Here is a 12668-nt window from a genome sequence, read left to right as displayed (position 1 = left end):
AACTCCAGCATTTAACAACAGTGAGACAAAGCCAGCAGCACAGAGGGGATCTGCTCTGAAGCCCTTCTTACAGGCAGGACATTCTCTAGGGCAATGAAGTGAAAAGAAACTACAACCAAATCTACACTAACTTGGGGCAGGCTCTTGTCTTTGATATATTAAGTTACCTATAAATTACAGTAGCCTTCTCTAGTCTTTATGAAGACTCATTAAATAAACGGCAAAAATCCAGTCTTATTTTTTATCAGTAATTAGTTTGTCTATGCAAGAAGGTCACAAGAAATGTTTGCCTCAGTATAACAACTTTAAATTCATTAACAAGCTAGGTGGAATGAAAGTCTTAGAGCTTACTCTAAATTAAATGAAAACATTTGACACAAAACAGGAACTGAAGTCCTCCCACTGCAAATCTTCAGCCCTGTGCCTATGCAATGCTGGCACATTTACCCAAGGTTTCAAATCAACGCTATTTATGTATTTATATAAAGTTGCTTTAAGATTTACCAGTAACTTCCATTTCTACTAAGGCTTCAAGCAGAGACACAACTGGAAGGGCAAAGCTCAGTCCAATTTTATAGCTCTGTTCAGGAAGTGTTAGCTGCTAAAAACAAAAGCTGGATCCACCCCAGGCTATTTGCAGTGTCACATTCCATGCTCTAAAGGCAAAAATTCCCTGCAGAGAAGTTCAGAGTCCGACCATCAAACAAGCCTGACTTGTTTGACAAGACAGTTGTTTGAAGTCGTTAAATTTAACACGGAGGCATCAGCCGGGTCTGACTCCTGTGCGGGGCTCTCAGTCAACCTTCAAAGTGCGTTTCAGCTCAGAAGCACAAGCATGAAATCTCACTGGCACGGGTATTATTGTAACTAATCCCCCCATCCCCAGGCATTTTATTTAAAATAAGAACAATCCCTTGGTGTCAAGGCTGAATTAGACCTACAAAACACAATGTTAGAAAATTAAACATGAAACACTGCCTTTACATCACTGATGAGTTTACCAGTCTTAATTGAAGCAGTCTGCATAATGCAGAATGGCAGAACATTCCTCAACACGGTTTGAAATAAACTATTCATTGGGGAATTAGGAGGTTTGTTTTCAGGGAGTTTTTTCTCTTCGTGTTTTCAGACACACAAGGCTTATTTCCAGCATGAGAACTCCCAGCAGCCTTTACTTTGAAACATGTCAAAGTGCTTATGCTTTTTGTGAACCTTTCCTATCTCACACCTGTAAAATGCCAAAATAAAACATAAAAAGCTTTGTTATAGCAGCAACACTACAGCTAGAATTAGTGAAAGACTACACGATAAACCACTTCAAACTGGCTAAATTGCCTTCATAAATTCAATCAATACCAATTAGCAAGGGAATCACCTTTGGGTACAATTTTTCATTTTAATCAAAACACTGATTTTTTTAACTGGCTGATCCAAAGAAAGAAAAGCTCCTGGCAAGCAGTTATAAATGCCATTTTTCAAAAGTTACACAGCATTCTGTTCCATTTCCGGAAATAAAAGAAAAAAAGGGATGGGGTGGTTTTATAAATGGAGGTTGCAGTGAATCATCATAGAAACAACTATTTTGGGACAAGTTAAAAATTCTGTTTAGCACAGCAAAATAAACCTATAGCTGCCAATCATGATAAGACTCAGCTCAAAAAGTCCAATTAGATATATTTCTTCTCTTTTCAAAACAAGCAAAAATATTTATAATCTTCCACCATAGCTTTAAGGTAAAGACAATCATCTGAGCACTGTTACTCATTTTTCTTTGACTTCAGACCTCCAACAGAACTAGAAAAACAAAATTAATTTTCTTATTAAAATGGAAGTAAAGTCCCTCTTTTTCTTTCTCTTTCCCTTTTTGTTGTTTTTCTTGGTTTTCAGTGATCATACAATTACAGCCTTGTAACTTAGAACTGGCATGTGACTGACGCTGTCCATGGGATGAATCCAGTTCATCTGAGCTCCAATTTTAATGTCTACATTGAGCAGAAAGTACCACCAGGCAAGTTCCATGTACAAGTTGGCATATGCTATTTCAGCCTTCTGGAGTCCACCACACAGGGCACATATCAGGAATTTACCATACTATGGCATAGTGCATTCAATTAACATTCACTTTTCCCGTCCAAGCTGACACAGTGAACCAAGTGCAAGGTGTATTTTAAGCTTAGAGGAAACAAGAAGTATCCTAAATAATTCAGAGGCCACTAAAATAATATGATGTCAAAAGCCTACAGTGTCAAGATCGGCTAAATTTAATGAAAATTAAAACTAGCTTAGGAGAATTTAGAGTTTAACTCTTATGGCTTTGACACTCAAGTTATATTAGCAAAAGGCTGAGTTTTAGCAACAACACACCCAAAGTCAGCTTTTGCCTCAAGTTTCTAACTTTCAGTGTAATGCAAAAGACAGTATAAGTTTAACTCAACAGAAAGGAATCAGGATGATACTCCAGCAGTAAAACATCAGCCTGTTATTTCACCACATCAGCAACTAAATATTGTTATGTCTTTCAGCACAGAAGGGTTGAGAACTTGTGTACAGCTTATCAAAAAAAGTCTGTATTTGTTTCAAAATGTCACGATTATTTCACACCAAATTTAACTAAAACAAATTTTTGTACCTTTAGCTATGCATTTACCTGTTTGGTTTTGTCTTCTTGGTCTCCCCTGGCCTTACATTAACATTGTACTGCAGCTGAGCTACACACTGAAAGCAGAGCTCAGGTACACACTGAAGGGATATAATTTAAAACCCCCAGATCCACTTTTCAAAAAGCACACTTCAAAAACCCCTCAGAAAGTATGGCATAGCATAACATGCATTATTTGTGCAGCTGCTGTTTGGCATCCGTTGCACTTCTGGTTCAGTTTTTAAATGATTAGCACAAGTAACTATTGAGAATCTCTATCCCTGGCTTTACTCACAGGAGCTTTACCCATCCCCTTCTGTGAATGCTGCATGGCCCTGTGGAGAAAAACCTGCATGATGGAGTCAGACCTGAACCACTGGACTTCTCACCAGAGACATCTTTTTGTATTTTGGGTTATTACACACAAAAATATTAAAGGAGCATCCTTCTGATCATTTTCTTCCACAAATTTCAAGTTTGCCCTTTAAAACACGTGAACACTGACCAAAATTGTTACTTAATATAAAAACCCCAGGAACACTGAATAACATCTTTTTCCTCCTTGCTCTTCTGTACATGACAAACCATTTAGCACACAGTGCCCATGAAGCTTCAGATATTGATCAAGAAAACAGTTCATTCCAGCCAATCCTAAATTCAGTGAAAGCACAACAAATACCAGGTTTTATGAAACTGAGAGCATTAGCCAAACACTTGGCAGAGTTGGGAAGGCAACTCACAAGCAGCCTGCAACTACCACAACCACTTTCTACTAAACTTGTGAGGATTATGTCACTGGAAACTCTGGGCTGATGCCCTGCATATACTGTAGGTGAACATTTCCATTCCTCCCACAGAAACCAAGCATTTTCCCTTTTTGCATGATGCTTTTAGAATAAGTTTCAATAACTTCTAAAACTTTTTTTCCGTTCTTAAATTCAGTTTCCACATTGTAAAGGAAAACTGGCAGTAAACCATCTGAAGGTATGATATTTTCCTAAAATTATTATTAGTGTTAAAAGAATAATCTTACTATCTTATTCAAGAAGTCAAACTCAAACTGCTTCATCTTCACTTTGCTTTTTATAAATATTTCTGGCATTACTGCTAAAAAATTGGCAATAAAAAGAGTGGAATTCTTCCTATATTAATACTTAAAAGCAAAGTCATTCACCATTTTAATTCAGACTTCAGAAATATGCCCTCCTTCATCCCTATGTGCTCCTCCCTGCCCCCCATGCTTTCAGTCCAAAAGTCAGAACTATGAGGACTGGTTATTTGAATAAAAGTGCATTTTCTATGTTAAATTGCTATCTTTAGATAATTAATGGTTTACCATTTCATTTGGTTTTATGCTCTTCATGTCACGCAAGAGTAGCATTAACTATGAATTCATTTTGAGGTTTTCTTTGTACCTCTCTCAGATGTCCTTCAGATACAGCATTCAAAAGCCTTTACAGCCTTTGGAATTTGACATCTTAAATATCCACTCCTTTTATAATATGCCCTGCATTTAGATATTCATATAATTAGCCATTCCTACAGTTAAATTTAATTCCTAATTTTACAGTCATAGTTAGCAGTGTTACTTGATGGTCAAACAACTATTTAATGCCACTTATTCCCATTGCTTACTACAGACACATGCAAACCCTGTCATAAATTAGACAAACAGATTATCATACATGCTCTGAATATCAGAGAATGCATCACCACACAAATCTTTTACCAGCACAGAAATCTAACAGCTTCAGATTTGCAGATTCTTGGAAGAGCTTAATGAGATGTCAAACTTAATACAGTGTTTATGAGGAGAATAATCAAGTACAGTTTTAATTTCTTGGTGTTTCCTGTTGTATCACCCGTCGTCCTTCACAGCAGCCTCCCATTTAGAAGAATATGAACTGGAAAAGCCAGGCCTGAACAAATTGCCTTTTTTTAAGGAAGAAAAGATGCTCATCTGTACTGCTGAGATGTGCATGTTTTGGCATTTTTTGCCTGCTTACACATATATCTTTCAGCAAGAAAAGCTCAGTAATTAGGGAAGCTCTTCTCTGCTGTATGGCAGCTGTTTCACCTTCCTTAAGCCTGTAAATATTTTAACAGTACCTATTGACAGCATTTGGATTCAGGCACCAAGGTACAGTGCTGTTCAGGGGGCAGTTGGCAAGCCCTTCTCCCATCTCAGTAACCAGCACAAACACACTGCACATCTGAGGGGACTCTGCACCATTCTTTTAGCAGGACATGCTACCCGAGATCTGCCAGACTGACCAGGCTAAAAGGGCCATAACTCAGACACCCCAAAACAACTCCATATTTGATAAATCCACTCTTACATTAGAACACCAACACACAGACCCAAAGCCTGTGTTCCCAGCTTTGTGAGAAATCATTCTACTTAAGAGACACTTGATTGTTTCACGCCAGTGAAAGCCTGATCTGAAATACATTTGTTGGCATGTTCAGCACTGGATGTTTCTCCTGGATTCCATAAAGCACTAATCCATAAACCATGTGGGAAACCTAACCATAGGCTGGACACCAGTGAAGCTCTAAATCTTACACCAAAACCATGGAGAAACCATAGACTTTTCTTTATCTAGAAGTAGCAGCTACATAAAGGTATTGTCAAATACATTACAGAATAATAAACAAAAATTATTTCTTCATAGCTTGGAAAATGTTATGGTTTTCTTACTTCTTTGTTTTGGTTTATCCCAATTCAGCCTTGAAGTCAAGTCTGTAGTCTCCGTGTCAGAGTATCTGTTCTGTCTCTGAACAACCACCAGCACAAGGTCATCCAGGCCCATAATTAAGGAAGGAAACAGCTACTCAAGAGACTGAGACATCTCATATATTCATGTCAATTATTTATATGAAAAGTTCTATATTTGTAAATATCAGAATTATGCTAGTTCTTGGACCAGGAGACAACTCTTTAAATAGAAGACAGTAAATTCAGAATTGAAGACCAACTGTTCTTGTTTATCTATATCCACTCTTAGTTCAGTCTCTCAAATAAAGATGGAACAATGATATTTTTACCAAAACAGGGCCACAAGTGACTTGTGACATGATCTTCTACAAGTTACACTCCCTGAGAATGTAGAGTTTGATTTAAAAGAACCTATAGAGAAGATATGTTACACAGCAACTGTTTCATTAAACTTCACTCACTGGTTTTGGTAGAGGCATGAATTTATGTGACATTGACTTAGGAAAAGCTTTTACTGACCATTTGGTTTGCTCCAGCATTCATTTAGCTGCAAACTGAATACTTCTTTATATACTCCAACAAAGACAATACATAGTAATGTGATACGCAACCAAGACAAATCAGCAATTGCACAAGAAGGAAGCCAAGTGCAAGCCAAGTCAGGATGAGATCATATTTGGGATGCAAAGGTCAGTGTTTCACACAGGGCTTACAGTTGAACACCAAAGATTATATTCTTGCTGAATTACACGTCTCACCAGAACTAAGTAAAATTTTGCTAAACTCTCATTTCTTTGAGAAACAGTAACACCCCCACTCAGGTGAACAAATTCAGTTCAAATCATACTGCTTTTTGCAGCCCTACAACAGTCATATCTAGAGGCTGATTTAATCATAGAGTTTTTGGGTTTATTTACAAATGCTCTCCAATTTTATACAGGAGCAGAGTTGAAATACCTCTTACAGCACATTATTTAACATAAACCGATGAATTATTCCACATAATTTCATTATAGTTTTCCCAAAGTAAAACACTTGCTGTCACTTGCTAAACATGGCATTGAATGCCCCAAACTCCCAATGCAGCTCTCTGAGGGGTTCAGCTGAACTGTAAAATACTGTCTGGCAGGCAGTACCTTGTAAAACAGCATTGCAGGGACACCAACAATGTAGCAGGACGCTTTTTGTCAGTAACAGCCTGTTAGCAGGTCAGCTTAGCAAGACCATAACACCACGAGAAAACCAGTCTGTTCTTGCTCCCAAACAACTTCCTTCACTAACAAGATTACCCTCTTTCCACGTTAGTTTTGGCCCAACACAAGGTGGCTAATGCCAATGGAAGTTCTTCAAAGGAGCACATCCTTGAAAAGCACATGAATTTATTTTTTCAATTCAAGGTCAAATTTATCTCAAGTCTATGTAGTATGAAAGGATTAAGACACAAGAACAGCAAAACAGTGGAAATCATTCTCTTTCAAAGATTTTCACTTACAGAACAAAGTAAACATTAATTTAAATGAACTGTCTACTACTGATAACGCAAATGTAAGTTTAACTCAAGCCAATTTAATGTTTATATGCTAAAGATTGATTTTCTAAGTATACACTGCAATGGTGTTCCAGCAGTAGAGACAGCCCTGTGAAGACAGCAAAGCACTGCTGGCACCCCAAGCAGGTAGCAAGTCACTCCTCACAGTGGGCTGCCCCAAACAGAAATTCTGACATCTCCCAAGAACACTTAATTCCTCATTCAAGTCTTCTTCTGATTCTTGTACAGCAGCCTATAAGGACCCTAGATGGGGAGAAAATAACTCAAAGTAACAGGACTTTAACCACTTCAGGACATTTTTAGGCTAATGCATATAGTCATCTAACATTTTTTTCTGTTCAGCTTTTGATCTAGCACTGAAAAATGCTCTCCTATTTAAAATTACCACATTTCTTCCTATGCTACATTGCTAAATTAGAAGATATTTACATAGATATTCTCACTATGCCAGAGAGAAAACTACAGTGTATTTATCTCAATACAATAAATTTCGTGAAAATGAGTAAGATACAGTACAAGGTGAAAAGCACATTTAGGGTGACAGCTCATGCACAAGTCTGATGCTCTGAACACAGCAAGGGATGTGACTGGCTCAGTTCTCTGCATCAGTAAAGGCCAGAACGTTGTGATTGGCTTTATGGGTTCTAACACACAGAGTCCCAGCTGTATCAATGGCACCAAAGGTGAATGTTCCCCCTGCAATGGGAAGCACAGGCTACAGGCTGGCTGGAGAACAGACTCAGGTTTCCTTTCAAACCATTCTATCATCTACAGGAAAACAGTGTTTAAATTAAGTCAGGGCTGTGCTGAAGACAAGAGTGTAAGAAAAAGCTCAGAGCCATTGTAACAACGAAAACTGAAGATTTTCTGATGTGCATATGGCAGCTAAGTGCCTGCATTTATGACTTTGACACTCCTTCTGAAGGCAACTGGGATTTTTTTTAATAGATGAGAAAAATCTCTTTCAATATAAAAGCATATCTGGCTGCTTTCTGAATAAAATGAAAAATATCAGAAATTCTGACATGCTTTATGTCTAAGAGTCTGAAATACCTACAGAACAACTGTTTTGTTGGGGTTTTTCTAAACACATCATTAAAATCTTATAGATAAGACAGAGGTTGAATCTGCAGTAGTGGTCACTTTAGAGGATTATAAAACAGAAATGTATTTTCTATACTTATACATAATTAATACCTAATAAAAAGTTTATCAAGCAATATTGTAATACCAATATTACAAGAGGAATATTATTACAGCCATAACAGTCTAAGGCAAAACTGGTAGATTACCCAAGTCACATTAACATCAAAAAAGTCAGAGACATGCATGAAAGCATGTTCTCAATAAAGCTCCTCTCCTGCTGTACACCTACATTAATAAAGCATTTTCAGGTATCTGTTCTATATGCCCCTATATAAGAAACATTCCATGCTCCTCTGTACATTATTGAAGGCTTTGAACTGACAACAAACCAGAGAAAATTTTTCTTAGTGACATCTACAGAAATGAGCTGTGCTATCTATTCTACACAATTATCTTAAAATACACATATTCCAAGATTTGGATGAGAAGACAGCAGTTTACATCCATTTTAATAGTGAAGTGAATAACAGCACTGTACATTAACAGCCCATTGAACAGAACACACACACACCCAACCCCAACAATCACTAAACCCATTTGAAATTGAAAATCATCCAAAAATATACCAGGAAACTGTAAAGTTTTCTCTTTGCATAAGGTTTAACACCAATACTAAAAGAAAAAAAAAAAAGAAAGAAAAGTGACAAAAAAACCCAACAAAAAACCCCAACAAAAGATTCAAGACAAGAACAGCTCAGACTGTGAACAATACAATGTGCTGATAAAACCCAAGTGACTCAATTCTAAACTTCACTAAATTTAGTGGTTTTAAACTGCTTCCATGAAACATCAGAAGCATCATAAATCAAGTTTGGTTACTGCTTCCACTTTACACAGGAGAGTGTAGTCTGTAGCTTTTAGAGGAACAGAAGCAGGAAAAAAAATCCAAAAACAAATCTCAGCCTTAGATTAGAAACTGCCAGATGAAAAACAATTGAATACCAACTAAAAACAAACTCTTGCAGGCACTCAAATACTATCTCCAAAGGAAAAAAAAAACAAACAACAAACCAAAAACACAAAAAACCCACAAAAAAACAAACTAGAAAAAGTAAACCACCTTGTACATGGTGTCTTCCAAAGCTGCTTCTGCAGACTCCTGTTACATGCTGCTGTCTGCCCAAATATCCACTTGCTCAGGTGCACAAATTACAATGAAAATGGAGAAATGCCTTCCTAATGTTACTTCGCACAAAAGTAAGTGTTGCAACTGACACCTAACGCTGCCAAAGATGTCAAGTGATCACAAAGAACAAGAGTCATGACCCGGGATGGATGGCAAGATGGTAACACAGCATTATCCAGCACTTCAAAGCTGTTAAAAGCCTTGCCCTCTAGGACAGGGTGCTATATTTAACAGACTATCATGAGGGGCCAGATTATCAAAAGACAAATAGGACTATTTATTAGCAACAATTTGAAACATCACCAGGGAGGAGCTTGGGTTTCACTGTTTCTTCAGTTAACAAGGCTGCAAAAGCTAAAGACGCATATTTGGGATTTGTGGCACAATAAATTCCCACTTTACTCAATTGTAACTCTCCAGCAGTTTCTCCAGTTTGAAGAAATTGTCTACCTTTCTTTCCCAGGATGTCACCAACAACAAAGTCATGACAGTGCAACATGCAGGACATGATATTACACTTCACTGGGCAGTTCCAGGTATAAAAAGACTTTTTTCCTAAACCACTCTATCCTGTCACTGGTAATTATTTATTGCCATACCGTCCCATTTTGCTACATGCTCTGAGGAGAACTAAGCACACTATACAGATGTTTTCCAAACAGGACTGAACAAACTAATTTGCATTAAGGCTTCACAACCTTTTGCATCCCAAAACCTAGTTTCCTTAGCTGCTCTTAACTTCACCAAGCTTAATCCAAGACTCTCATGCTGGATGCCTGCCTCAAGCAGAATAAGACACCATTTAACCTGAAATAGTGGGGGGGGGCTGGTGTGGAGGCAAACCAGTTCTGTACCCAGCACTTTTAGAAAAAGTGAAGGTTCCTTTTTCAGAATCACTCCAGTTGCCTTCATATTTTGAAGACAAGCCATTTTACTTATAAAGTATACGTTTTGCTACTTAGGAACAAGTCCTTATCAACATATGAATCCACCTAATTGTGCCCTTAATATATGGGTCTGGAAGAAAAGAAGGCCAAAACAGTCACTGATAGCTAATGAGGACACTGCATATACAGAAAGATGACTTTTTTTTAAAAAGTCCATCCTCCATCACCCGAGATCTGACTAGATTTGATGCATCATTCCCATAAAGAAACTGAATATCCTCTAAGTGATCTAAACCATACATTTTAACTAGCACTCCTTTATACAAACTTGCTGGTGGCATGCAAACAACATGGAGAAGGAAAGCATACAATAAATGAAATGTTCCAGCAAATAAGGAGGTCCAAGATGATGAAGAACAAGAGAGGAAAGACAAAAAACAGCTGAGCAAAGAAATTCAGAGCTTGGCTCATCTCAGCAGCCCTAGTATGTCCCAAAGCTGAGTAAAGCCTGAATTCCTGGAGTCTGTTCCAAGTATCTTTGTTCCTCTCACATCGATGAACTCACTGGCAAAACATCCATCTCCTCCAGCATTACTCCACTTCCTACTGCCAGTATCATTACATGGGTTTAAAAGGCAAAGGTCTACACAAGTATGCTCCAACCCAACAAATCACCTACACGAGGAGCAGTAAGAACTGATACCATGCTGTTATGTTTGCATTAGTTTTATTTTTAACTAATATGGAGCATTAAGGTTGCACATTTGCACAAAAATTAGGAAAAGCTACAATTAAGGCTGCTTTGTGCAACCTTCATCCACTGCTTTGTGCACTTGTGTTAACATGGTCTGTACTTAACATCTCACATTCTACACTCTTGAGATGGGCATTCTCTAGAAATGAACTGGGAAGAACAAATGAAGGACTGTTATACCCTTAATCTCCTGCTGGCTTGGAGACTTAAGGAAACAGAGACACAAATGAGACTGCAAAAAGGCAAAACAAAACCAGAAAATAAGGCGACCAAAAGCTACTCTTGCCACTGACACTGAGCTCCTCCTATATGACAGTAGCCCAATCCTTTCCTCCACCTTTACAGCTATTTTTTGTACGTTTCTTATTTTACAGATCTATTTAGATAATCTGCAATCCAATTTGTGTACACACTCAGCACACCCGGCGGCAATTAGGACATGTACTTTAAATACACGAATTGCTTTACACTATAAAATGCAAATGGAGGCAGGACAGCGTTTCAATAACATTCCTGCCAGGTGAAGAAAGTCCATTACTAATGCAATACTTAGATGTTATAGCAATAACCAGCAAAGGCAGCCTCTGGAGTAACTTAATAAATCTGCTCTTTGGGAAGGCTTTTGCTAATAAAGTTTAAATGAAACTGGAGCTGAACAGAAAATGGTAAGTATAAAGCCAAATACTAGACAGCAGTGAATCAAACGAATACAGTATACCTTAATGTGCTACAAAACAAAGAATTATGTGAACGGGTGAATTCATAGTTAAAATATACAGCTACAGCAACTCCTTCAGCTGAGCCAAGAACACTGCACAATTCATACCTCCAGACAAAAATAAAGGCCAACCTGAACAGCAAATCATGAGTTGAGGTTGTAAATAGCCTGTGAAGTTAAATCCTTACAAAAGCTTGCCAAGTCTATGCAAGTTCTAAGAAAAAAATGTGCTAAAAAGACATTACAGATGCATTTTTAAATACCCGAATCAAAAGAGGATAAAACCACACAAACAACCCCGCAACCCCCCCAGTATTTACCTTACTGCAGTAAAGCATCCAAAGCTCATACAGCCTCTCTCGGGATGCCATTCCTTCCCTTCCTCTTTCCGTCGATACCAGCTACTTTTGCTCAAGATCCATGCTCAGTTCCCAGGTGCTCCTTCCACAGTTTTGCTTTATTATTACAGTTGTATCATAACCCGAAGAGCCAAGGATGACAACAACAGGGTCTCAGTCTCTCCTTTTCGAGTAAATAACGAAGCACAACACAAGCAACTGCAGATAAATGTCAAGCATGTCCGTTCTTCGCCAGCGCCGCTTCTGTTTTAATCTCTGAAAGTGAAAACATACCCTTCAGGCCTTTGGCGGACGGAAGAAAAAACAAACCGCACTCGCAGCCCGCGGACCCCACGGCGACGGGGCGGCGGCAGGCGCGGTGTCCCTGTCCCTGTCCCTGCGGCGCGGCCGGTCGGGGCTGCGGCGCTCGGGGCTCTCCCGGTGTGCGGGAGCAGCGGGGGTGGGCGGGCAGGGCTGCGGGTCCGGCCGCTCCCAGCCCGGCACTGACAGCGCTGCCGCCGCCCTGCTGCCGCCGCCCCCGGGCTCTGCGACCGCCCCGGACCCCGGCGGGCTCCGCACACCAGCGGCTGCCCGGCCAGAGCCGCCGGCCACGGCTTCCCCCACCCCCACCCCCACCCCGCGCTGCCCTGTCCTCCGCTCCTGGCCGGGACCGACCGCCCCGCTCCGCTCCGCTCCGCACCTACCGCGCCCCAGCCTCCCGCGGCTCCCCCGCGGCACCTCGGCCTCTCCGCAGCCTCCTCGGGCCGCGGCGGGTGGCTGCCGGGCAGCAGGG

General features: G+C 39.6%; 1 protein-coding gene across 5 annotated transcripts in view; it reads right to left on the bottom strand.

Moving 5' to 3' along the window:
* NBEAL1 (neurobeachin like 1) overlaps nt 1-12668 on the bottom strand; it is a 79677-nt gene extending 67009 nt beyond the window's left edge. For all 5 annotated transcript variants that reach the window (XM_071562446.1, XM_071562447.1, XM_071562448.1 and 2 more), the window contains exons 1-2: nt 12580-12668; nt 11858-12151 (exon numbers count right to left, since the gene is read on the bottom strand). In XM_071562446.1, the coding sequence (XP_071418547.1) occupies nt 11858-11908 (51 nt within the window). In that variant the 5' untranslated portion in view covers nt 11909-12151; nt 12580-12668. The remainder of the gene's footprint in view (nt 1-11857; nt 12152-12579) is intronic.

Source organism: Pithys albifrons, chromosome 8 (assembly GCF_047495875.1).
Source record: "Pithys albifrons albifrons isolate INPA30051 chromosome 8, PitAlb_v1, whole genome shotgun sequence".
Taxonomy (NCBI): domain Eukaryota; kingdom Metazoa; phylum Chordata; class Aves; order Passeriformes; family Thamnophilidae; genus Pithys; species Pithys albifrons.
The sequence above is the reverse complement of the archived record's forward strand: the minus strand, read 5'-3'. Positions and strand labels throughout refer to the sequence as shown.